At 44.3% G+C, this 27,418-nt stretch overlaps 2 protein-coding genes across 2 annotated transcripts in view; one reads left to right on the top strand and one right to left on the bottom strand.

Annotated features, from left to right (window-relative positions):
• The window catches only part of cftr (CF transmembrane conductance regulator), a 101,809-nt gene that overhangs the window by 71,352 nt on the left and 3,039 nt on the right, over nt 1-27,418 (bottom strand). The gene's annotated exons all lie outside the window — the stretch shown is intronic.
• Nucleotides 1,505-27,418, top strand: part of asz1 (ankyrin repeat, SAM and basic leucine zipper domain containing 1) — a gene marked incomplete at both ends in the record, with an annotated part of 48,779 nt that continues 22,865 nt past the window's right edge. Inside the window, 8 exons of the mRNA XM_083764153.1 lie at nt 1,505-1,597; nt 1,890-1,986; nt 2,535-2,657; nt 7,224-7,335; nt 18,273-18,384; nt 19,982-20,116; nt 20,917-21,020; nt 24,024-24,096. Of these exons, the coding sequence (XP_083620279.1) occupies nt 1,505-1,597; nt 1,890-1,986; nt 2,535-2,657; nt 7,224-7,335; nt 18,273-18,384; nt 19,982-20,116; nt 20,917-21,020; nt 24,024-24,096 (849 nt within the window). The remainder of the gene's footprint in view (nt 1,598-1,889; nt 1,987-2,534; nt 2,658-7,223; nt 7,336-18,272; nt 18,385-19,981; nt 20,117-20,916; nt 21,021-24,023; nt 24,097-27,418) is intronic.

Raw genomic sequence — 27,418 nt, 5'->3', positions numbered from 1 at the left:
GGGGTTCCAGGTGGTCCCCAGCTAAATGATGGAGAGTTAATTGGTAACCATATGAACCCTGCAGGTCTCTAAATGTTATGATGAATTGAACATGGTGGACCCTATTGTAAACAAGTGTAATGCTTTATGGTGTCATCCACAGTTAACAGTTTTGTATTGAGTTGTGCTTGAAATGTATTGTAATTCTCCAATCTGTTAATAAATATTTCAATCAATCAATCATCTTGAACATCAATTTACAAGAAGTCTGAGAATGTATAAGAAATGTTATTGATCAACGTTTGCCTGTATCTCTCCTACTAGCCTACCAACATCAATACAGCAGGAATTGTGGACAAAATCTTATCCAACGAAAACAAAATAGTCTACGTTTTGGGTGAATTTGGTCTGAGAGGCAAATATCTAAAAAAAAAAAAAAAAAAAAAAAAAAAAGTTATCCGTGGCTTAAATAGCCTTTATACATGGTGGTCGAAACCACTGCTTTACCTGATATGAAAGTAACACTAGGCTTTGTGTAGCTCTGGTCAGGGCAGAATCATAGAAGCATTGGGCTATAGACCATAGCAAGGCTTTGTGGCGCAACGGTAGCGCGTCTGACTCCAGATCAGAAGGTTGCGTGTTCAAATCACGTCAGGGTCAAATCTTTTTTTGATTAAATGAAAATGGTGGGCCCTATTGTAAACAAGTGTAATGCTTTATGGTGTCGTCCACTCATAGCTAATAAGCCAGCCAACGGCTGATTCGGTCTGGCTTATTAGCCAGGCTAGTCCACTCACAGTTAACTGTTTTTTATTTTATGTACTTGAAATGTAGCCTACTCTAATTCTGCAAACTTTTAATAAATAAATCAATCGATCAATTGATTGATTGATTGATTGAAATATTTATTAACAGTTTGTAGAATTTACAGTACATTTTATGCACAAACTCAATACAAAGACTGTCAACTGTGAGTGGACGACCCAATCAATCAATCAATCAAAAAACACCGCAGTGCATTAGGATTAGGAAAGAGTATAGTGGTTTCATTTCCATGCACTGTCAACAAGTTAACAACTAACCTCGCGTCACCTGCAAGGCTTTCCACTGTCAACTCGCGCACCTGCCGTGCCATGATAATTAACGGAGTCACAAAACCAGTTACACCGAAACAAGTAACCCATCGAATTCGGTGGCGATTAACGTTATATTGGTTCACATCACACGTCACACTTCTGATTGCATTTGCCAACACGTTTCAGTTCAGACCTATTTTCTACAGTCTATGGTTCAGACCAATGAGAAAATGAAAAGACTACATTTGACAAAAATGAAAACACAATTTCGTGCTAATCTGATGATGCCACGACTCACCTGACTGAGTTTACAAGTTACAGGGACCTGGGAGTTTGCAAGAAATTGCAAAACAGCGACCTCTCGAGTCACCGAATTGCATAGGTTCCAATTTAACTGTTAAATTAAAAGTGTGCGCCTGAACAATTATTTCCCAAACAGGGTTTCCAGGATGATTGCACTTGATAATGCGTTCCCCGGCGGAGATGAAAGCGACTACAGCGACGAGGAGTGGGATATTCCGGTGGCAAAGTCCGAAACTCGTGTATGTGTTTCAATTATATTTTTAATTGTAGCCTGTCAATGAAGTATAATTACGGCCCTGCTGAACCAGAATTCTCCTGGCAGTTTATTAGCACTAGGCCATTCGCGGTGGCTGAGCATTTTTGTGCAGCAGCCAGCTGATATTCAATGAAATGTGTATTATAGTGAGCCTGTAAAACAACATTAGGCTGCTGCGATACATATTGGAGTTTTTGTAGGTTATATGCTCCGTCGTACGACGGTGTCGCCTAAAAATACTGTTAACTTGTGCGCCCCCCACCCCCGGCCTACAGGGAAATGTCGTGCCAGTTGCAGAAGACGATTTATCCAGATTGAAAAGAGCCATTGCTGATGGAAATGTTCAAGCTGTGGAAGAGCTGTTGGAAAATGGTAGGCTGTTGGCATCATGTTGGCAGTCAGAAGTGAAGAATATGGGATCATGGCACCTACTACAGTACTGTAACTTTGCCCTGTGTTGTTTACATCAGTGGTCCCCAAAGTGGGGTCCGGGGACCCCCAGGGGTCCTTGAGGGAACCTCAAGACTAATGTACCTTAGACTAATGCATGTCAAACTGGGGGGTCCTTGAAATTAAACTGGGGGACATGAAATAGTTTGGGAACCACTGGTTTACAATTAAACTGGGGGACATGAAATAGTTTGGGAACCACTGGTTTACAATTAAACTGGGGGACATGAAATAGTTTGGGAACCACTGGTTTACATAACAAAACACTTTATCATTCATTTTTGTACAAATCTAATTTCCCTCTAGTCCAGTCCCTTTTCATATCCACGTTGAGAACCACTGAATAAGTGCATAAAAATGGCAGAATTGATTTTACATGCCAAATACTACTCCCCCAAAAGATGCACAATACTGTGTAGATACACTGACCAACAGCATTAACTTTTGTTTGTTGTTGTTGACTTGGACAGGTATGGATTTGGAGACCAAGGTTGGTCTAGATTGGACTCCACTGATGTGTTCCCTCCATGCGGCTAACTTTGACCTGGCCAAGATGCTGTTGGACAGAGGAGCCAACTCTAACTTCAGCAAAAGTGAGATTAAATGATCAAATCTCCAATGATGGGGGGAGGGGGGACGGGGACGACGACAACAGCTATTAAAGCAAAACATGGTAGACAAACCTCTCCACCAAAAGTTTTCCTATATGATAAAACATTGTTTAAAAAAAGGTAATGTCACGCACATATTTTTCCAGTGCATATGGCAGGCCTTGTTGACGGATTTGGAAGAGATTTTGAAGGTCGTGCGTGTGTGAGCGACCGTGTAATGAACGAGCGCGCGTTCACGTGTGTGAATATATATATTTTAAGGACAGGGAGTTGAAAACTAAAAGCAATATTGCTTTTCATATCCACCCACCCAGCGGCTACACGGTAAAGTCTGTATAAATGTTCTTTCTTTTGAAAGGAAAATGCATGTGGTTTCCACGGCTAGTATAAATGTTAAATAAATTAATTTGGTTAAATTATAATTTTACCGTGTGCACATGAGTGAGGGATAGATGTGCGGTGACACGGGCACGAGACTTTATTAGAACCTTGGATAATTATGCAACGACCGTATCACATTGGATCCTTCCAGGGACTGATATCGCATCAAACGGCCATATCTAATCCTCCGCCAGTCCCCATTGCATTGTGGGTTGCACTCCACTCCCTCCTCTTGGTCGACACTCGACACAACCTTCTTTCAATTTCCTCACCTGCCGCGGCCAAAGTTCCGCGGACCAATCGGGTGTCACGACACTACGCTTCATCTGCCATTGCTTAATGTCGATGACGTCAAAGAGGAACTCGCTCAAAAGAATGCCGCTAATCCGCCGGTTTGTTTTCAGTTGACCGGCCGCCCCCAAATCCACCCCCCGCCCCCCCAACACACACACACACACACACACACACACACACGTCTCACTCACAGCTGTGAAATTGAATTCATCTGTTGTGTTGGACCCAGTTAACGTAAGGACTGGGAGCATGCAGAGGAGATAAGGCCTGAGTCTGTTCACTATACCACATTATAATTAACCCTGCCCACATGCATGCGTGGCAGAGTATTGTAATGAGGTGTGTGTGTCTGTCTGTCTGTCTGTCTGTCTGTCTGTCTGTCTGTCTGTCTGTCCAAAACTCGAGAATAGATGAGGAAACCTTTCATGACAATGTGTGTGAATGATTAGTAGCAGAGATTAAAATAGGGTGCAGTTTTGGCATCCCAAAATGCAGTTTATAGTTAAGGGACGCAATAAAACAATGACCTCTGCATCCACAGGATGCACTACTGTACTCGGCATGTACAGTAATGTCATTGAAGTGTGACTCATAAAATGTCCCTGGGATTCATCTAAAAGACCATCCCTGCATCCCGGGACTCATTACATTGAAAACCTATTTACATCACTGAGTAGGCTGACCCAAAGTGATGATACCTTTTTGGACTCAAAAAGCCCAAACTCCTTTTTGGACTCAAGCAGCCCAAACTCTAGAAGTTTTACTGCTAAACCCGAGTTTCCCGACTTAATTAATAAACTTAATAAAAATAAACTTTATTTGTATAGCACCTTTCATACATAAATGCAGCTCAAAGTGCTTCACAGGGCAGGACACAAAAATAGAATACAATAAAACACAAGTAGTTAAAATGATAGAACAATGGCAAAGAACAAAATTTAATATAAGAACATAAAATAAATAAAAACAAATAAAAACACCACATGCAGTAATTGATAGTCGTTCCCTGCTAAACAGTTTTCAGAGCATATGTTTTATTTGTTTTATTGGGGCGATTTTGATAACGTTTAAGACATACAAGTCTTTCCGCGGCTACGTTGTGACACGTCACACGTTTGGATCATGTGACCGAAAAAACAAACAAGCAACGCTTGCGTTCTGAGGGCTGCTGGTTAATGGAGTCTCCAATGGAATGCTATGGAGAATAGTGGCAGGCTGCGAGCGGCTGTGAGCAGCTGTGAGCGGCTGTGTTTTTCTTCCTTGTTGTCACTGGCGATTGTGGAATATTCTCCGACATTAGGACATTCGATCGCACTATTTTAAGGCACACATTCATGCAATGGAGCTATACGTTCACGATCGGGTGATTCTTCAAAGGTTAGAGGAAAAACACAGGCAGTGAAGCGAGTTTTATCAATGATTTAATCCGGCAATAAATGTGGTAATATAAATAAATATATGCACCGAATATTCGGCCGCAGAAATTATTCGGCAGGAAAAGAAATGCATCACCGAATAGTGTATGCAATTAATGCATTCAAAAGAGCTGAATAAATGTTTTATGGACCTGGCTATAATAGTGATTATTATTTAATTTAAGTTTTGCCATAACCATTTCTTTTGCCATAAATCAGGTAGCTTTAAGGTACGGCCATGACAGCAACTGTTTCCTATATTCTGTATTCGGTTTCGGCCAAGAATTTCCCTTTCGGTGCATCCCCAATATTAAATCAAGGTTTTTCCCAATTCATGAGAACATGTTACACTTTTAGAAACAAACGACATTGGTAATCGGTGGTCAAGGTTCTCGCCAAAGTCGAGATCAGCATCGAACCCGATAACCTCATGGCGTCGTTTTTTTCTTTTTGGGCTCTTACTTACATCTCTGGCTGACTGCATACACACATGGTGTCCCCTTCTTCTTGAGCTGGAGGCTGGCGAAGGAAACGATTAAGCGGCAGAGCGGCATTCAGTCACTTCCTAATCGTGTTGTGCTGCAGAGCTCTGAGCTGAGTCTGGGGGGGCTGAGTGGAGGAATGCATGAGTGATTGATAAGATACACACAACAACACCAGACTGTCGTCATTGTTCTGCTCCCTCCGACGCGAGGGTGGCCATGTTTGTTTACCTCCGGCCGCCCACCACACAAACCAACTCTGTTAAACACACACACACACACACACACACACACACACACACACACACACACACACACACAGTGACACACGTAGACTAGACGCAGGCACATATGCAAAAACCTTCAGATGTAGACACAGGAACATGTCAATGTAAGCCAACACATAGATACAGTAAGTACTTACAAGACACGACGTAAGTACAGTAAGCTGTGCACACACAATACGTACACACACACACACACACACACTACATGTACTACTTACTGTAACCCACATGCACGTGTGCGCATGCACACGTTTGGGAATTCGGTCACTGCTGCCGTAACGAAACTGCAATTAAGCGGTTAGACATCTCTCTTATCAGCGTCCTGATAAGAAGGGTATACTTTCTCTGATGTCGGTCAGCTCCAAAAACCACCGTAGTTCCTTCTCAACCCAGCGTCGTCAACACGACTCCAGATCCATCCAGATTCCTGACTATTCTTTGCTTTAATGTGATGTCACACCCTGCCCTCTCATTTAATTTTTTTTTTTATTTTCTCTATCCTGGGGTAGCGTAGTAGTCTAGTAGCCAGCCCATAGAGCCCCATTGTGAACCCGGACATGTTGAGTACACCAAGGTTTTATGTTAGAAATGTTTAGTAATTAGTATGGGTCCCCAGCATGTAGAAACTGATGTTATAAATGTTGAGTATGGGTCCCCAGCATGTAGAAACTGCCGGATGCTAACTTGCATATTATGTTGGGCAATTTTCATAATTGGCATAATATGTGACCATACCATTAACAACCTATAGAAGGCAAAATATTCAAAATGTCATCATGCTTTATGTAGCATGTGACATGTCAAACTAGGGGGTTTTCATGATGCTGAATTTAGTTTTGCAAAAAAGAAAACACTCATTAGGCTAAAAACGGCCAATGCCGTCATCACAAATTGATGTCAGCACATTTGGGCAAGTGGGCATGGCTGTTTTAAGCCCAATGAGTGTTTTCTTTTTGCAAAACTAATGCTTGGAATGGATTCAGCATCATGTGCTGACACAGAGTGCTAACACACTGTAAGCAATGCATCTACAAATTGTACTTGCAAGGAGGAGCAATGTGATGATGTCCATATCAAATAAATAAACATAAACGCAGTCCAAACCTCTGGTTGTCCTAATGTCCACAGACGGCTACACGGTGCTCATGGCTGCCTGCACGGCATCTGTCCTAACCTCTGGTTGTCCTAATGTCCACAGACGGCTACACGTTGCTCATGGCTGCCTGCACGGCATTGGTCCTAACCTCTGGTTGTCCTAATGTCCACAGACGGCTACACGGTGCTCATGGCTGCCTGCACGGAGTCTGTCCTAACCTCTGGTTGTCCTAATGTCCACAGACGGCTACACGGTGCTCATGGCTGCCTGCACGGCATCTGTCCTAACCTCTGGTTGTCCTAATGTCCACAGACGGCTACACGGTGCTCATGGCTGCCTGCACGGCATCTGTCCTAAACCTCTGGTTGTCCTAATGTCCACAGACGGCTACACGGTGCTCATGGCTGCCTGCACGGCATCTGTCCTAACCTCTGGTTGTCCTAATGTCCACAGACGGCTACACAGTGCTCATGGCTGCCTGCATGGCATCTGTCCTAACCTCTGGTTGTCCTAATGTCCACAGACGGCTACACAGTGCTCATGGCTGCCTGCATGGCATCTGTCCTAACCTCTGGTTGTCCTAATGTCCACAGACGGCTACACGGTGCTCATGGCTGCCTGCACGGCGTCGGCCGGCGAGGACAAAATTGCCCGGTGTGTGGAGCTGCTGCTGTCCAGGAATGCAGATCCCAACCTACGGAACAGGTGAGTGCTGAAAGGCAAGATTGGGTCAATTCATCAGCAAGGAATGGCTATATTTATATATATATATTTATTATTTTTATGGCAAATTTACTATTTACTACTTACTATCTACTATTTACTACTTACTATCTACTATTTTCAAGTGCATGTTTGTACTCGGTCACAGTGTATTGACAATGTTGTTAATGCATTCGCATGACTGTCATGATGCTCGGCCTGTTGTTCTTCCGGTGTATGCTCATCATCTTGTATTACTATATTGACTTATTCATACAATGTTGCGGGTGAATAGGTGGGATGGGAGCGGCTAGTTTTAGGAGAGCTTTGTTGTTTGTTTTCTCCTCGATTATGTATGAATGTACTTGTATTGTCTTGTATTTGCTGTATGTTGCTGGACCCCCTCGAAAACGAGATGATACATCTCAAGGGGATATCCTTTTCTCAATAAAGGTTCATATATATATATATTAAGACTACAACTAGTAAAGTGGGTTCCTCTGAGCACAGGTCTCTCTTTCTGTCTGGCCGGGTTGCCTAGCCAGGACCCTCACATTTTGGAAGGCAGTTGTTGCCAAATTGGCTCTATGCACACACGCTATTTTGGAAAGAACTTGGGCCCCCTCCTTACTTCCTTAGTTCCTTTCCTTCACATGTATATTGCCGATGATACTAATGAATGTTCCATTCTGGTCAGACAGAGTCAGGGTGCTGCTGTCGTGCATGCTATTATAGGGTGCTGCTATTGTGCTCACTGGAAAAACTATGCTACAACTGCATTGGGTCTCAAAGTGTCGTTGAGTGGGTTCCAAATGACCTCGTACGGGTGTGTAACTCTCAAAACAACAGCTGGGAATGAAATGTGTACGTTTAAAATAATAATAATCACACTTGTACATTCATTAATACGTTTCTTAACCCATTTTTGTGTTTTAAGCATTATGTTATACTTTAGCTATTGAAAAATAGCAGATCTACAAGCTCATAGCAAGCTCATAGTGCTACAAGATTGTAGGTCTGCTATTCTTTTTACTCAAATCTTTGTTTCTGGGGGGTTTCTCCTAGAACAACATATGTTTGGGGGTCAGCGGCCAAATACATATAATTCTGGGGCTCCTTGACATGAAATAGTTTGAGAACCACTGACATAGACACATTGTTTTTCAGAAAACTGTCTGTATTTAGAAGACATTTTGTAGAATCTGTCTCGGTCAAAATGATCCTAATCATGTCTCTGCTCGTCTGCGGTGTCGCAGTGGGAACACATCTTCACGCTGGTGCAAATTGTTCCAAGAACATGTTGAACTCAACATGCTTGCATCAAATCAATGAATGTGCTGTACTGTGTGTATGCACTCACTGTAGTGTGGAGTGCGACCGCTTTAAAAGCACATCCATGGTAGTTATAGCCAATTGGAATCTGACTGATACATCTTAACCACATGATTCCAGAGATTACGTGTAACGATTTGTGAGCAATTGCTGTCTACCGACTCCGAGCAATCTTCGTTCCTACTCTCACCTATGGTCATGAAGTGTGGGTCATGACCGAAAGAATAAGGTCGTGAATACAAGCGGCCGAAATGAGTTTTCTTCAACGGGTGGCTGGCATCTCCCTTAGATATAGGATGAGAAGTTCAGTCACACGGGAGAGACTCGGAGTAGAACCGCTGCTTCTTCGCCTGGAAAGGAGTCAGCTGAGGTGGTTCGGGCATCTGGTTAGGATGCCTCTCGGGCGCCTCCATAGGGAGGTCCTCGACGCACGTCCCACTGGGTGGAGACCCCGGGGCAGACCAAGGATCACGTCCCACTGGGAGGAGACCCCGGGGCAGACCAAGGATCACGTCCCACTGGGAGGAGACCAAGGCACAGTTGGAGGAAATACATCGACTCACTGGCCTTGGAACGTCTCGGGATCCCCCAGGAGGAAGTCACTAATGTTGCTCTGGAGAGGGAAGTCTGGAGCACTCTGGTGGAGCTGTTGCCCCCGCGACCCGACTACGGATAAGCGGTTGAAGATGGATGGATGGATGGATTTGTGAGCTTAGTTTTGAATTTGTAGGAGTAGTGGCAAAACGTGTGCTAAAACAAAATGGCGGAAAATGTTCAAATGCTGTATCATATTTCCCATGATGGTTTCCATTACGTTCGGCAGCCATGTGGTTGCATTGTTCATCACGGCGCTACATACGTACGGTGTGTGTGTATATTTGGCCGTTTTGGTTGGAACGTCCTGTTATGGCATGTGCATGCACTGTACAGGCTGGTATCAGACAGGCAGACAAATAAACACGCTGTGGAGTTTACAGAGGGTGGGTGGACTGGAATCACTGCAAGGCCTCTCTACTGGGGCTACGTTTCTCCTAGTGAGATTATAATGTTGAACATCTAATGTTTAACATCTTCAGAGGTTTTGACGTTGTCGTGAATATTCTGTGACTACTTAAAGGAGAATTCCATACTAGAAGGCTTTCTTACCTTTTTTATTTGCAGTACCAAAGAGGTCCAGGTGTTATTTTGTGCAAAAGCGCATTATTGGCTATTTCCCCTACCATAAGCCCTCAATGAATTGCTTTGAATTGAATGGGGCTATGGGGTGTCGCTTATTTTCATCGCTCAAAAATAAATTTATTTTGTATATATCCTCTCTTCATAATGTAAATAGTATCCTAAGCGGCACACTTTACTACTTATTTCGATGGAAATAAGCAAATTAGCACAAAAACCCAACCCCAATTGAGGGCTTATGGTAGGGGAAATGGCCAATAATGCACTTTTGCACAAAATAACACCTGGACCTCTTTGGTGGGGACGTAACAACTACAAATAAAGGTAAGAAAGCCTTCTAGTATGGAATTCTCTAATAGGTAAGTAAATAAAAAGACAAGGGGAGAACACATTCCCTGCCAAGGACGACTACTCGTTTGATCAAATAGCGAGGTTGAGACCGCGCTAGATTACCGTATATTAACGTCTCCGCGTCTAGGCGGTAAACCGGAAGTGGTTGGTCCGTCGATAAAATCGGTTCCCCCTCATTGACTTCTTTGCTCTTGACACCCTTTTTATCTCGTATTCTAATCCCAGAGTCTGATTCTAATCAGAACGAGCTTAATTTGCGGCCGATTCCGGTCGTGTCACCGTTTAAAAATAATCATGCCTCGGGTGGTCCGCGATACTCCTAGCGAATGGATTGCTTGTGTGTGAGCTAACGTCCTGGGGTAATTCCTGCCTCGAGCACAAACGCTCAGAATAGAAAGACATCGGCAGGGGCTAAATCAGGGGTGTCAAACTGGTGATCCGCGGGCCGCATGCGGCAGGTGAAGGCAGGTGTAGAGTAGAGTGTAGACTAGTGAACTGAACATGTTCTCTTTATATCAAGTAGCCTACTTCATACCAGCCCCTTATGAAACTACTTCTCCCCAAATCCAAATGGATTTCATTTTCCATCCTGAATGGCAGTAACTAGCATACAATGAGAACTGAGAAGATCTCCACAAAGGTTTACTCATCAAAACTGATAATAAAACTGTAACCATCAAAGCATGCACTCAACATATAATGGTTATGTGACCATGGCATGTGCAGAATATAAAATCTTATAAATTTTATCTGATATTGATTAATATGGGGGGTGGGTTCAATTAATCGATTATTAATCGGCAGAGCTGTCGACTATTGTCAACATATTCCACAATTTCCACTGAGATTATGGGGTGAATGAATGTGGCCAGACCCATCTTCTCTTTCTGTCATAGTGATAGATAGATAGATAGATAGATAGATAGTTGAGTTCGACACCCCTGGGCTAAATAATTAATTAATGAATGATTACATGGCAGGCAATGTGGAGGAAAATACTTGGCAAATAATGGCATACAAATGAAGAGATTTGAATAGGTGCGCATACAGTGTTTTGGTCTCACACTCCTCTTAAACATTTGTTTTTTAATTGTGAGTAAGTTGTAAGAGCTGGGCCCTCTATTGACGTCTGCAGATGTTGTCAGGCCATACACTCAGCAGCCTGACCACACACAGTCACACACACACACACACACACACACACACACACACACACACACAGTGGTGGTGGTAGGAAATTGATTGTTTCCTCTCTAGACAAAATATTTGAAGAACCGTTAACGAGAGGCAGCGGTGGATATGGGACGAGGTGCACGCGTGCGTGTGTGTGTGTGTGTGTGTGTGTGTGTGTGTGGGGGGGGGGGGGGGGGTGGGAGGCGTGCCATACGATCATGGCAGTCAGATGAGAGCAAAGGAGGACAGGAGTGGACAGAGGTGAATGTGGGCTCACAGAACAAACACACTCACTCCATGTCCATTCTACGTATGCGTATCAAACCAGCCCTTAACAGCAGCTGCGTGTCCCTCCAGCCCAGCGGATACGAGCGCTCCCTCCGTTTGGTTCTTGATACTATAATCGTTATGTGTCATATTTTGCTTTGCAGTCGTGTGCAACTATCATCGGATTGTAAGGGAAGAGAGTTGGCTCACTCCTCTTTACTTAAGTTACACTTAACACTGGAAAAACTATGGTTAAGTTAACCTATGATGAATTGCAAAAAACTCTAGTGATTAGTTGCCGATTCGATTAAGCGATTATTAAATTAGTTGACAACTAATTGAATAAACGATTTGATTACGATTAACCGTTGCAGCCCTAGTGGGTATTTATATTTAAACAGTGAAGCCAATTCAGGGTCAGAGGTTAAAATATGCCAGTGTTGTTTAAAGATTGCGTGTGGTTACACCGAAAACATCTTCTTTTTTCAGAAGCTCAGAACGAGGCTTATTTAAAGCTAATTGTGTATGCGTGTCAGTACACTCAATTGAATGACCTCTCTGAACAAACTCGCCTGTAAAACGGACTAATGGGTAAAGACTTAATAAGGGGTGGTTACTGGTGACCAATAATGAAGTATTACCATCTGTTTCTTCACTCGGTGCCACGCTATGAGCTTGTAGATCTGCTATTTTTCAATAGCTAAAGTAGAACAGAACGCTTGTCTTTTTATTTTCAAAAGCTCAGAACTTATTTAAAGCTAATGTGTATGCTTTGTCAGTACACTCAATTTACTGTACTGTACTGTACTGTACAGTACAGCAATAAAATCCCCTGTAGAGGAACACTCAGTCTGTAAAACTTAATAATGGCGGGGGTTTTACGATCTGTTTCTTTCTGATAGATAGAGGGTCATAGACGGGTTACCTTCATTCACCATTATCCACATATCTAGGAAGTGTACCTTTAATTGGCTATATTCCATATTAGTGAATGAGATTATTGGATTGAAATCTTTGAAACTTGTTAGGAATTTATTTTGGTGAACAGCAGAGTACAGTTACCACAGCGGCCATGGACGGCGCTATATATATATATGTATATATATGTTACATAAATCCTACAGATGGTAGTGGCCGCCTAGTGAGCGCAACGTTTTGTGAGCTATTTTTGAACGTTTTTGAAATTAGTCACGCCAGGTTGAAAGTCGTGAATCATACGCTGATAAAGCTATGCTGATACTGGTATGAAAAGTCAAAGCAACTCCATTTTCTGTCTTTTGAAAGGATGAAAATTCTTTCAACATCAAATATTGGTCCAGGCTGTCCAATTGGTACTTGTATGGATTTAATTTAAGTACATGCTTCATGATCATTAAAACTCAAGATTGATCTGATCCAGGAAACATTCCTGAGATGATAAAAACTAGTGTGGCTGGCTGGAAACAAATAAGACACTCAAAGGTTTTGGCAACGGATTTGAGTCCAATCTCCAATGCCAAAACATTGCCTTAGTTTAGTTTAGTTTAGTTTAGTCACACAGTCACACAGTGGTGACCAGTGAAAATAGCAGATCTACAAGCTCACAATGTGCCGTGCTGCGATGCGTTGTGAGCTTGTAGATCTGCTATTTTCAGCAAGTGTAAAATCTGTCATTATGACGGCATCAAGGCCCGCCAAAATAAAAAATCAAACTGTAGATTTAGTCGACTAAAAGTCAAGACGGGCAGTGTCGGTAGGCCAATCACAGGCAGGCGGGGCGTTACCATGCCTCAGCCATGCCTATGCTCGGACACAAACGAGATTCACCCCTTCAGATGATTGTGCATAGACTCTGTGAAGCAGGTGGATGATTGCATCCAGCTCCACCCAGAGCCTGAGGGAGTATGGCAGCAGATGAGTGCCGAGCCGGGTGGGATAAAAGGGTGCTGAGGGGGGGCCCTACCCAGGGGCCCCCTGGAGACATGGAGCCGGGTGGGATAAGGGTGCTGAGGGGTGGCACTACAAGGCCCCCTGGGGACATGGAGCCGGGTGGGATAAGGGTGCTGAGGGGGGGCCCTACAAGGGGCCCCTGGGGACATTTGAGTCAAACCTATTGAAGAAGAGGTTCAACAACGTGGCTGTGACTTTGCCACCACGGCTCAAGGCCAAAGCCTTGCATGTGACCAGTTATTTTCCTCATCTCCTCCCATTCAGTACATCCTTTGGTAATGTTACCTTCAGGTTTGCCCTCTGTCTTCTCCTTCCTCCTCGGCATCTCTTTTCAGATCTTTAGTCAGAGCTTTAGCTCTCTCAGTCTGGACATGAAGGCCCCCTGCTTTATGTTCAAACAAACCTAAATCCCTGCCTCTTGGCCTTGTGGAGATAAAAAACAGAAATAAAGCCTTGTTAATGCACAGCTTGTTGTTGGGAGGAGGGGGTCTGCCCTCATAGCACCTGATGTAGTCTAGACTGTAACCCAATGACGGTGACCATCAAATATACTGCATGGACAATCTGGAATACTTTGCACTCTAGTCTGGAAACACTATATAGGGTTGTTGGCCTTCCCTAGAAGATATAAGTGCGTATTTGTGCAAGGACATTTCATCCTACGTACTGTATATACAGTATAATGCTGCCACAGGGAAGGCTTGGAAGCATATTCAAGGAAAGTGGGGTTTGGGTAACGACAAGTTGAGGTCCTTTCAGACGGGGAGCGACTGACGCGCCTCTCATTTCATTTTCAATTGAAAATGAAATGAGAGGCGAGTCAGTCGCTCCCTGTCTGAACGCACGCCTCTCATTTCATTTTCAATGAGAGGCGTGAGTTTGTTTTGGGCGTGCGGAGAAGTTGAGGGGCGATTACGCAATTCCGTGAAATTGTCCCACGTGTGCTAGTTTCGTGCATATACGCCCGCGGGCTACTAGACCTGGATTGGGGTGAGCTCTTTTTCTAACCGATTCGGGACGGAAACCTTTTTTTGTGTTTTAAGCATTGTTATATTTTAGCTACTGAAAAAGAGCAGATCTACAAGCTCATAGCACGGCACCGAGTGCCGCGCTATGAGCTTGTAGATCTGCTGTTTTTGAAAAAAATAGCAGCGAACATTTTTTACTCAAACCGTTTACTGCCTTTAAACCCCTTGGGTTGCATATCTTGACGCAAGCATCTGATGCCTTCTACTTGCTTTCTAGGTGCCCTTTACTTATTTAACGGACACACGGAACGCGCTGACACGTCTTCTGCTTCTATTTTGGAGAGTTTACATGTGACACACCACCAAACCATGTGGATTAACCGTGTATATATGACCTCACTACTTCAAACCTGTGTTGCAGTGTGTATGTCAACCATGTTCTTAAATTAAATGGATTAAGGGCTGACTGCACAGATCCTGGAAAAATAAAAGATTTGAAATCTTTGAAACTGCCATGGGCACAATATGATTAAAGTTCATGTTAAGTGAGGGGTGCCTCACTGCTGGCTTCCTTCCACGAGCTATGTCCGGCCGGGGAACCCCCCCTGTCTGGTGAAAAGAAGCAGCTTGGACTACTCATGCATAGAAAGAAGCATGAGGTCAGTCCGCTGCCCCCCCCAGGTTGGCAGAGAAAGTGTAGCGCCCAGGATTACATTAGATAATTGACACTGGGTGATAATTCGTGGGATAAACATTATAACGACATACATTACTGGTATCAGTGGTATGTGCACCATTTTCTATGCAAAGATATAGCAATATAACCAAAATAAACACGCCCATATTAGCACATACATTGTGTCTGTGTCTGCTCTGCAGTTTTCTCCCTCTGAGGTGAAATAGGTGTTTGATCTCCCAAGGTCTTTGGTCTCGTCACTCTGACGCCATGAGCGTTGTTTATTCTGGATTATCTGGGTATTGATACGCTGTCTGCTTGGGAATGTCACACACACACACACACACACACATGTAGGCCTACACACACGTGCACGCACACACACGCACGCACGCACGCACGCACGCACGCACACACACACACACACACACACACACACACACACACACACACACAGTTGTATGCAGTGGTGTTTTTGGCAGCAAATTTTGAATAGTTTTTATTTGGTTTTAGTCAACTAAATATAAGATTTTAGTAGACTAAATCTACAGTTGATTTAGTAGACTAAAATGTATTTTGGCGGGCCTTGATGCCGTCGTAACGACGATTTTTACACATGCTGAAAATAGCCGATCTACAAGCTCACGTAGTGCAACCAAGTGTGAAATGAATTATACTGGGTCTCGCCACTAGTCCCTTCCTAACATTTTGGTCTAGTTTTTATTTGTTGACAAATTGTCAGTATATTTAGTCTTAGTTTTAGTCACTCATCATAGCTTAGTTTTTATTTGGTTTCCATTTAGCTTTCCGTCAGTGAAACTTCCCCTGGGAGGGAAGCTGCAGTAATATGACAGTGCAGTAAAACACCTGAACCATGCCATGTGGTTAACGAGGAGGAAGTTTACACAGGGTGCAAAGTCATCCTGGGAAGAAGGAACTAATGGGTGTGTATACACGTCACAGGCATTGGTGTGATAGTTCCGTGTGGACATTTTGATTGAATTATTGTTGTACCTTCGTACCACTAGGTGCGATGATTCAACGTGTTGTTGACATAATCCTTGAGACTGCTCGTCCTCACTGTCGATCTACTTTGTCCATATCACCACGCCCAGAAAATAGTTCCATGTGATAGAGGGGTCAAAGTTGAACGAAAGTTGCGCTAATATTTTAGAAATAGGTCAACAATACAAATGACGCTAGTTTTGTGGATTCATTTACTTTTAATGCGTGGCCCCCCCAGTGCCCCGACCACAAAATGACCGGAACTACTTAATATTCACCAAATCCAGAGCAGAACTCCCACCACGCAATCAATTAACACTTTAAATTGTTTATTCAACCGATCGACTCTGCTTAATACGCTAAACCCGCTATTCGTTTTATGTGTTTATTTTAATAATACGGACCTGGTGACGAGGCCGTCACATTATGATCAATCCATGCTCTGGGCTGCTAGGGCTTCTGGGAAATTGAGCCCAATGCAAGTGAACGAGGGGTTGTATTTCAACTTAATAGCCATTCAGAAGTGAAGCACGCGCACGCGCACACCCCCCCCCCCCCCCCCCCCACTCTCTTCCTCTGTGCTGCTTTCTCCGTATCTGTGATGATTCACACACACACACACACACACACACACACACACACACACACACACACACACAATTCCTGGGAGGGCATCAGGTGCCCCGTGTGTCGATGGCGTCAGACCATGGGTTGATGGATGGTCTCAGGACTTTCCCACACCTCTACGGGTTGAATGATGGCGTTCTCTGAGCCGCCGTTTGAGTCCCAGCGATGTACACTAGAAGTGTTTGATTGGTTATTTACAACACTGGATGACATCACACTGTGAGCAAAGCACATTTTAACCCTAGTTCTAAAGCAGAGATGTTATCACCATGAGGGAAATGCCTGTGCGTGCGCATGTGTGTGTGTGTGTGTGTGGACGGGAATTTGACATCAAGTAATGAGGTTCCATGTGATGTGTAACAGGCTACAGTCTATTCTCAACTATTAAAGCTGTGTTTCTCGAATCCTGGAAATCCCAAAGATAATTTAACGTGCCTGGTATTCCAGGTCAAACTAAACCCTGATTAGAAGCTTCCGGTTAAAAAAGTATCCAGAGTACATAATGGTTAGAGATACATGGAGTACAGAATAGCTCCATGTATTGCGTTGCGACGCATTGTGAGCTTGTAGATCGGCTTTTTTCTAAATAGGGTTGAAGTGGTTTTCTAATCAAAATTTAAATCTCCAAATTAACTAGTAACTAAAGTTTTCAAATAATTGTAGTGAAGTAAAAGTACAAATTTTGGCTCTGAGATGTAGTGGAGTAGAAGTAAAAGTATTGGAAATTGGAAATACTCAAGTAAAGTACAAATACTTCAAAATTATACTTTACAGTACAGTACTTAAGTAAAAGTACTTACTTTCCACCACTGCTAATAAATAGCCGTTGTCATAGCACCCGTTTTAACTATATGTCTGTGTCCCTTTTGTGCCCATACTGTACATGGAGATCTCCATGGCATGGCAATCAATTGGCTGAGGCTGGGAATTGTACAGGTGAGGGGACTTGGGCTCATTAGGTGCACTGGCAGAGCCTGACCAGAGCCTTTTGTGGTGTTTCTGGACAACGGTGTATCCCACAGACTCGAGGCCGGGCACTGCACTCCCTGTGGTCGTGTGGAACGTGTGTCAAATTTTCGGTGGGGCAAACGGTTCTTGTGGCCAGATGTAATTTACTGGGGTCTAGTAGGACTATAGAAAATAAATTTAAAATGCATCTAATTCTGGGGCTCTTTGACATGAACTAGTTTGAGCACCACTGACATAGAAACTGTCAGAAAACTGTCAGGATTTAGAAGACATTCAGTTGAATCTGGTCTCTCAGTCCTAAATGGTATTAACCCACATCTTGGTCTGTGTCGCCCTCTAGTGGATCCAAAGTATTGTTGTCCTGTGCATCATTCGCTCTTATTCCTCCCGTCTGCCCTTACTTACTGCCCATGTTCTCATTGCCTCTCCTCTCCATACATTCTCATTCCCTCCCCTCTCCTCTCCAGCTGTGGTATGACCTGTCTGATGCTAGTGGCGAGGGACGGCTACAGTAAACTAGTCAACCTACTGGTAGCCCATGATGCAGATCTCAATGCCCGGGACGACAAGGGATGCACGGTCTGTCCTAGTCCTTACACTCTCTCTGTCTCTCTCTGTCTGTCTCTCTGTCTCTGTCCCAGGACGACAAGGGATGCACGGTCTGTCCTAGTCCTTACACTCTCTCTGTCTCTCTCTGTCTGTCTCTCTGTCTCTGTCCCAGGACGACAACGGATGCACGGTCTGTCCTAGTCCTTACACCATATATGTCAAACTTGTCACAGTGCGTGTCAGGTGAGGAACCAGAAGCAGAACACGGCAGGCAGGCAGATCAAGTCCAGTATTTATTAACAGCTCACAGGTATACAGGCAGGAACACAACGTAACAATAACTTATAATCTAGCAAGGAAACACTGAACATAGGGAGACTTAAATAGACACAGGTGAAACAATAACTACAAACACCACATGATTGGCTGAGAACTTAACATGACACAGGTGGACTCAAGTTAGCAATCAGGGTAGAGACATGACAGGTAGTAACAAATAGAGTAGACAGGAAACACTAGGAACATAACTACACAATAAAAGATATACAACAGACAGACCGTGACAAAACTCAAGACCCGGGGGTCAAATCAGGCCCGTGAATGAATTATCTTTGGCCTGCGGGATGATATTTAATTAGTATTAGAACTGGCCCTCTGGTATATTGCACGGACCACCATAATACTACAAGTCCTGCTTTGTGAGGATCATAGAACAGGAAACTGGGCTTAATAATGCATTTTCAGTTTTAAATGCATTTACTTTTTTGTCCTCCTGACCACGGTGCCCGTGTGTTGAAACACAGTCCGGCCCTTGACTTCTACCAATTTATTTTGGCCCACCGTGTATTTGAGTTTGACATCCCAGCCTCTTCATGGTCTGTCCTAGTCCTTACTCTCTGTCTCTCTCTCTGTCTGTCTGTCTGTCTGTCTCTCCGTCTCTCTCCGTCTGTCTCTGTCTGTCTCTCTGTCTCGGGACGACAACGGATGCACAGTCTGTCCTAGTCCTTACTCTCTGTGTCTCTCTCTCTCTCTCTCTCTCTCTCTCTCTCTCTCTCTCTCTCTCTCTCTGTCTCTGTCTCTGTCTCTGTCTCTGTCTCTGTCTCTGTCTCTGTCTCTGTCTCTGTCTCTGTCTCTGTCTCTGTCTCTCTCTTTCTCTGTCTCTCTCTGTCTCTCTCTCTCTCTCTCTCTCTCTCTGTCTCTGTCTCTGTCTCTGTCTCTGTCTCTGTCTCTGTCTTTCTCTGTCTCTCTCTTTCTCTCTCTCTCTCTCTCTCCATTAGCATCTCTGACTGTGTAGACTCCTCTGTAATGCTTGGCAAATCTTTGTTTCTGGCTGTCCCTGCTGGAACAAAACATTTTGAGATGGGGGGGGGGGGGGGTCGGAGGCCAAATATATGTAATTGTGTGGGTCCTTGACATGAAAAGGTTTGAGAACCACTGACATATAGAAACAGAAAACAGTTTATCAGAAAACTGTCAAGACTTTGCTTTTCTTTTTTTTCGGCCTCAGGTCTTAACCCATTATGTCCTTAACCCATTAAGGACATACTGGTTCCAGCAGGATGTCCAAATCTTCACAGCTAATTCACTCACTAATTCTGTTTCTCTTGTTTTGTGTTCCTTCTTCAAGGCCCTGGCCCTGGCGGTGCAGTTTGGTCAGAACGAGTCGGTCCTTAAACTGCTCCAGTTGGGAGCAGACAAGAGCATCAAGAACTACGACGACCACAGTCCTTATGAGGTGGCCAAGCTGTACAAGCAACCAGAGGTACCTTCAGTATAGCTAGGTTTGGACCACAGTCCTTATGAGGTGGCCAAGCTGTACAAGAAACCAGAGGTACCTTCAGTATAGCTAGGTCTGGACCACAGTCCTTATGAGGTGGCCAAGCTGTACAAGCAACCAGAGGTACCTTCAGTATAGCTAGGTTTGGACCACAGTCCTTATGAGGTGGCCAAGCTGTACAAGAAACCAGAGGTACCTTCAGTATAGCTAGGTTTGGACCACAGTCCTTATGAGGTGGCCAAGCTGTACAAGCAACCAGAGGTACCTTCAGTATAGCTAGGTCTGGACCACAGTCCTTATGAGGTGGCCAAGCTGTACAAGCAACCCGAGGTACCTTCAGTATAGCTAGGTCTGCTAGTTTTGAGTGGTGCAACCACTCCCTTATGGAGCTACTGTATGTGTGTGGCTGCCTGGCTGGATGCCTGGCTGGATGCCTGGCTGGGTGGGTCTGAGCACGAAAACAGCATGGTTGTTTTTCACCGCAACCTAACACACACACATACGAACACACACGCACATATTAACTGTATATATGATGATTTTGTGTGTGCCAGTACAGTACAGTGACAGTACAGTACAGTAGAGGGACGCCCACACGGAAACTCTGTCATCTCTCAACCGTTTCGGACATGGGGCGGCTCGCCGGAATCGGGAGAATGAGAATGCCTCCCCCAGTGACGAGGACCACTGTCTGTGCACTTGGGGGGGGGGGGATGTTGACAATGACAGAAAGAAAATGGGGGGGGGAACGCATAAATAAAGACTAAAAGAAGGTGTGTTTCCAGATGGCCAGGATCCTGTCCTGTGCACACCAGACCTCCGTCTCCTGCCAGGAGACCCTCTCCAAGTTGATCAAGGGCGACTCTGAGCTCTGCTCCTCCGCAGAGAGGTGAGAAAACCTTAGAAACACTTTTCACAGCTCACATTTCTGGGAACGTGGGTGCGTGCACGCTGGAACGCGTCCCCCTAGATTCAAGAGAAGGTGGCTGGATGGTAACCGCAAGGTTGCCAGCTCGAACCCGGGCTCCCCCAGAATTAGTGTCGAAGTGTCCTTGAGCAAGACACTGAACCCCTAATTGCTCCTGATGTGCTGGTTGGTGCCTTGCATGGTTTCCGCCGCCATCGGTGTATGAGTGTGTGTGCATCAATTCACCCATTCACTCAATCTATGTAAAGCGCCTTGGATAAAGGCGCTATATAAATGCACCATTTACCTAACCAACCTCGCGTCACCACCAAGACGCACCAAGTACCCAGTGGTCTAGGTTTACTGGCGCCTCCCCTATTTTCACACGGTGTCAAGTACCGTGCCGAATTCAAATGGCTACTACTTTGTATAACAACAGCTTTAACTGTTTATACCCGAGTATAATATATGACTTTGACTTGACTTTGTAAGCATGCACACTTACAGCAGTAGGCTATGGCTCCAGTAGGCTACTGCTGCTGTGTGGTGTTCTGCACACTCCTCCTCCATCAAAGAACAGATTAATTCGTCCAAACATGGAACGATAGCGGCAACTCTTTAAACTCTGTGGGAAAGAAGGTTTATGTACAGGGAAAGCCTGTGTGCTCTGCTGGTGGTTGTGATGTGTCTGAAAGCCAGTGTGCTCTGCTGGTGGTTTAGTTGTGATGTGTCTGAACTGTGATCTCCTCAGTACAACCAGGTGGTTTAGTTGTGATGTGTCTGAACTGTGATCTCCTCAGTACAACCAGGTGGTTTAGTTGTGATGTGTCTGAACTGTGATCTCCTCCTCAGTACAACCAGGTGGTTTAGTTGTGATGTGTCTGAACTGTGATCTCCTCCTCAGTACAACCAGGTGGTTTAGTTGTGATGTGTCTGAACTAGGCATGCCACGGTTTACCGAATTTCGGTAATACCGCGACAGGAACAGCCAGGTGTTGATACCGTGAGATTTCCGAACTTACGGTATTTGAATACAGTGTCGGTGGGCGGCGCATGCTGTGCAACAGTGTGCATATGGAAAGCAACTCCACTCGCAGAATAAGGCAAAACATTTATTTTCACCACACAGATGCAGTAGATTGAAAAGTTGCTTCCTACCTTTGAGTTAGTGTTGCTGAAAGACACCCAGATCCAATTGTATATTCCATATTTCCATATGTACTACTAACTAAGTGTGGACTGTCAGTGACAGTTGTGAACATGCGCAGATTGCACCACCTCTGCTCCAGCGTGCAGGGTACACATACCATAAACGGCCATTAGGGGGAGCCATAGTACAGTGAAATACAGTGGGGAATAGCTATTGATTCATTGACTGAATACTTTATTGGCAGAAATGTAATCAGTATAGGGTACAGTCAAACACATGTCCAAAGGGATCACTGATAAAAGTCCTTGCTGTCTTGTTTCCATTCGGTCCTGGGTAATCAATTCATAATCATGACATATATATATATATATATATATATATATATATATATGTAGGCCTGCATGTTGGGGAACAAAGAAGGGCTTATAAGGAGGTGGAGGTAGTCACTAGACATAGGTGGGGGGGGGCAATCTGTTTTTTTCATTTCGTCTGCGCGAAAGATGAAAGCCTGGAAAAAGCCGTGGGCTGAACCAGTCTAAAAGTGGGAGTCAACCCTTCCGCGTAGGCGTCGCTCTAAATGATGTGACGTAGCGCTGCACTAGGGGGGAGAGGAGGGGCCGGGGGTGACGGACAGATCGATGAGATCCAATCAGGGTGCGCGTTTTTCTGAGCCGCGGCCCTCCCATCTAGGCCAGAAATGTCTCTGCTTAGGTCAGGCTAGGGGGAGCCATACCTTTGGTTGATTTGAATGCCAGCATCAGAGTTTTATATTCTGTGCGGGCAGCGACCGGGAGCCAGTGGAGGGAGCGGAGCAGGGGGGAGACATGTGAGAATTTTGGCTGGTTGAAGACCAAGCGAGCTGCGGCATTTTGGATCAGCTGGAGAGGCTTAAGTGCGCATACTGGTAGGCCAGTAAGGAGGGAGTTACAATAGTCGAGTTTTGACAAGACTGTTGTCTGGATTAGGAGCTGGGCTGATTCCTGGGTGAGGAACGGTCTAATTCATTGTATGTTATAGAGTGTGAACCTACAGGATCGAGTGACAGCTGTGATGTGAGTTTTGAACGAGAGCTGACTGTCCAGGACAACACCAAGATTCCTGGCTGTTGGGACAGACGTTACCAGGGCGTTGTCTACGGAAATAGTTAGCTCCCGCATAGGGCAGGACTTAGCTGGGAAGAAGAGAAGCTCAGTCTTGTCTGGGTTCAGCTTGAGGTGGTTGGAGGACATCCACTGTGAGATGTCAGCCAGGCATGCAGTGATGCGCTCTTCCACCTGAGTGGCAGAGGGGGGGAAGGATAGAAACAGTTGTGTGTCATCGGCGTAGCAGTGATAGGATATATTGTGAGCAGAGATGCTAGTGCCAAGGGATTTAGTGTACAGTGAGAAAAGGAGGGGACCAAGTACAGATCCCTGTGGGACCCCAGTTTGGAGGGTTCGGGGGGATGATAACAGACCTTTCCAGGAAACCTGGTAGGTCCGGTCGGTGAGGTAGGAGGAGAACCACTTTAGTGCCGTTCCACCGATGCCTAGATCCGCTAGGGTGTCTAGGAGCAGCTGGTGGTTCACTGTGTCAAATGCTGCCGATAGGTCTAGGAGAATCAGTACTGCAGAGTGGGAAGCAGCTTGGGCAGCATGTAGTGCTTCTGTGACTGCCAGCAGGGCAGTTTCTGTGGAGTGGGCTTTCTTGAATCCAGACTGGTTGGGATCCAGCAGGTTGTTCTGTGAGAGATGGAGAGAGATTATGGTGGTTTAGTTGTGATGTGTCTGAACTGTGATCTCCTCAGTACAACCAGGTGGTTTAGTTGTGATGTGTCTAAACTGTGATCTCCTCAGTACAACCAAGCTGGGTGACATAGAACTTCTCCTGCACGGCCTCAACCTGGAATACCTGGCTGACATCATGAACGTGAGTAGAAAGACACAAACGCAGATATGCACACTGTCCGCATTTATATGCCACAGGCCAAACCCCAATGGGCAGTGGAAGTTGTACCGAGAATCAGTTGGTTCAGACGTTTTCTTATTTTTTTACGACGGACCTGTCGACCTGAACCCTAGTCACTTGGTTCCGACATTCATTTTAAATGATGGACCCGAACCCTAATTGGACCTGTGAAATTTGTTCTGAGATCTGATTTGTTCCAAGGAATGACAGAATCGAGCCCCAACTGATATTATTATATGAAGCTGACAAGCCGAATAATTACAATTACAATGAAATATACCGTTCTACCAGTTTTGGGGACTGGCGTGCCAGCGATGTAGCAGCCTAGGAGAGAATTCAATTAAATTGCATATATTCACCTCACTTGAAGAAGGAATCACCATTCGCGCCTTTTGATATGCAACTCAGTTAACCCACTTATGCACAACTCAACTTCTTGTGTCCATTATTTTGGGTGGAGATATCCCACTGAGCATTTTAAGGCTTTTAGACATCTAAAATATGTCTAAATGGCCGTCTACATTTTTTTAGGCTTGGATTAGACGTTTCAACGTCGTTTCAACGTCTATATATATATATATATATATATATATAGACTAGAGCTGGGACTCGATTAAAAAATGTAATCTAATTAATCAGAGGCTTTGTAGTTAATTAATCTCGATTAATCGCATTTTAATCGCATATCAATATTTAACCCGAGAACAGTGAGAAACAAATGTTTTTGGTATCCCAGTGAATAGTGACTACGGGATTCCACTCATTTTCAACATTTTGCTGTCATTAATATACCTTAGAGTTGTTGTGTGGATATAATAAGAAAGTCCCCCCCCCCATTCTGTGTTGCCTAGAACTGGAAAAAATCACAAAAATGTACTTCATAATGTTACTGTTTTTTTCAGACCACCAGTTCTTTAGGCAACACAGAATGGGGGGACTTTTTAATATTTCCAGTGCATACAACTCCATAGAAAAATGCGTTTTATCCATGGACAAAGCGTTCCCCGGGTCTAACATGAACGTAAAATGAAGCCTGAAATCCCTTGCATGTAAATCGCCATCTTTCTAGATCCGTTTTGGACCAGCTGGCCATTGGCTGGCTCCGTTTGGGTCCAGCTGGCCATTGGCTGCCCAGACAACGAGGCGGGACTTCCCCCCTTCTTCTCCGTTGGTTTTTATTTTGACTCGAGTGGGAGGAGAAGACTCTTGAGTGGGAGGGGAATCCCGATCATAGACGGTAACGGTAGCCACGCCCCTCAGAACATACGCGACTTTATGGTCATTATTTTAATTAATGGGACCATAATTTTCCAAAAAGAATATTATGACATTAGAAATGAGACTTTAAACTAGTGACTGGAAGAAGAAAGTATTCATGACCATGTTTATTAAGGTAATACAGTCTAGGTGAAGTTGGGCCAAAATACATGGGCCTCTATGGAGCTATGGGGCTTTTGGGTCCAGTCCAGCGCCACAACAGGCCATTATATGAACTACCGATTTAAAATGAGGCTTCACGAAATATCTGGCTGACTGCCCCCCTGGTTTTATCCCAACAGTGATATATAGGCAGGTGATATATATAGGCAGCAAGTGCCTATATAAAGTGTCTTCAGTGTGTATATGAATACTCAAATGTGCTTTACATGGCTGGGCATGAGAAAACAAATAAAAACAACTTTATTCTGGGGGAAACAAAAAGGTGCGATTAATCTATCTGTAGTTAATCGTGATTAATTTTTCTGTAGTTAATTAATCTCGATTAACGCGTTAAAGTCCCGGCCCTAATATAGACGTTTAGAAAACTGCTAATGTCTAGGACTCTAGGCTAAGCTTAGACCACTGCACAACTTTAATTTTTGAAGTTTGAAGTTCTATTAGCTAATAGCCGACTGTTGCTCAGTGGGATGTATAGGGAAAAAGGGAGGGGACACGGTATGGCCCCCTGAGGGTCCCCCTATCAACCAAGGCTAAACTTTAAGTTTAAATCAGGGGTCGGCAACCGGCGGCTCAAGAGCCGCTTGCGGCTCTTGAGCACTCCCCTAGTGGCTCCCTGTAGCATTACAAAAGAATCTATGAAAATGTATAATGTTTATTTTTTCACATTTTTATTTTTCATTTATGGTTTCTGTAGGAGGCCAAACGTGACAGAAACATTCTTAAGTTTCCCAATTTTGTAAAAAGTGTGTAGAATAATTATTATGATGGATTGCCTGTATGCTTAATCTGCAGTATAGCCCTGAAACATGACTGTCAGTCATGACGCAACAGCAGCCTGTTTTACGCAATCGCAGTCCAAACGTGTATATAAACATTCCGATTTAAAATATAAAGTCCTCGCCACATGTGCCACGGGAGTTAGAAATGTGCTGGTACAGCGATTAGCATTGCTGCATCCCGCGTTGTTTAATAAAAAGCATTTTTATCCGAGCGCCCCTTTTCTCAAACGGGGTTGGGAAACAGTTGCACACCGGGTGGGGGCGCGTAGTTGAAAGCCAATGGCCAGTAAATAACTGCTCGGATAAAAATGCTTTTTATTAAACAACGCGGGATGCAGCAATGCTAATCACTGTACCAGCAACATTCTAACACCCGTGGTGAGGACTTTATATTTGGAATCTGAATGTTTATGTACACGTTTACAATGTAAATGTAGCGATTGCGTAAAACAGGCTGCAGTTGCCATGACGCACCATGGCTAAATCTGCAGTGACAAACTATCAAACAATAAATAAAACGTGGCAAGCCATTCACAGACGGTGACTATATGAAGGAGTCATATAGACGTTTTATTATCTCCCGGGTTGCAACGAAACAGCAAAGCAGCAGCCAGCAGTGGTGGAGTTTAAAGCTGCCTTCTGCCTTCCCACACGCTTGTGTGGAAAACATGGAATGCTCTTCCAGACAATTATGTGAACATGAAGAAACTCGCATCTGGAGTATTATCCATCTTTGGATCAACGTACTTTTGTGAGCAGATATTCTCAAACATGAACTACATTAAATCCAAATACCGCACACGCCTCACCGATGAGAGCTTGCAGTCATGTGTGAAGATTAAAGTGACATTTTACATGCCCAATGTTGAGAAGCTCTCCAGCGATGTCCACACACAGAAATCACATTAAACGGGTAAGAACACAATGCAAAAAACATGGCATAATAATGGAGGGTGCGTTGACATGCGCACCGGGAGCGCACTCGCCTATTAGTTTGCATTGCACAGTGCGCTATTTCCAAACGGGCTTGAACCATAGCGCACTTTTTATTTTGATAGATAGGC

This window comes from Protomyctophum parallelum (assembly GCF_964188405.1).
Source record: "Protomyctophum parallelum genome assembly, chromosome: 4".
NCBI classification, from domain to species: domain Eukaryota; kingdom Metazoa; phylum Chordata; class Actinopteri; order Myctophiformes; family Myctophidae; genus Protomyctophum; species Protomyctophum parallelum.
The sequence above is the reverse complement of the archived record's forward strand: the minus strand, read 5'-3'. Positions and strand labels throughout refer to the sequence as shown.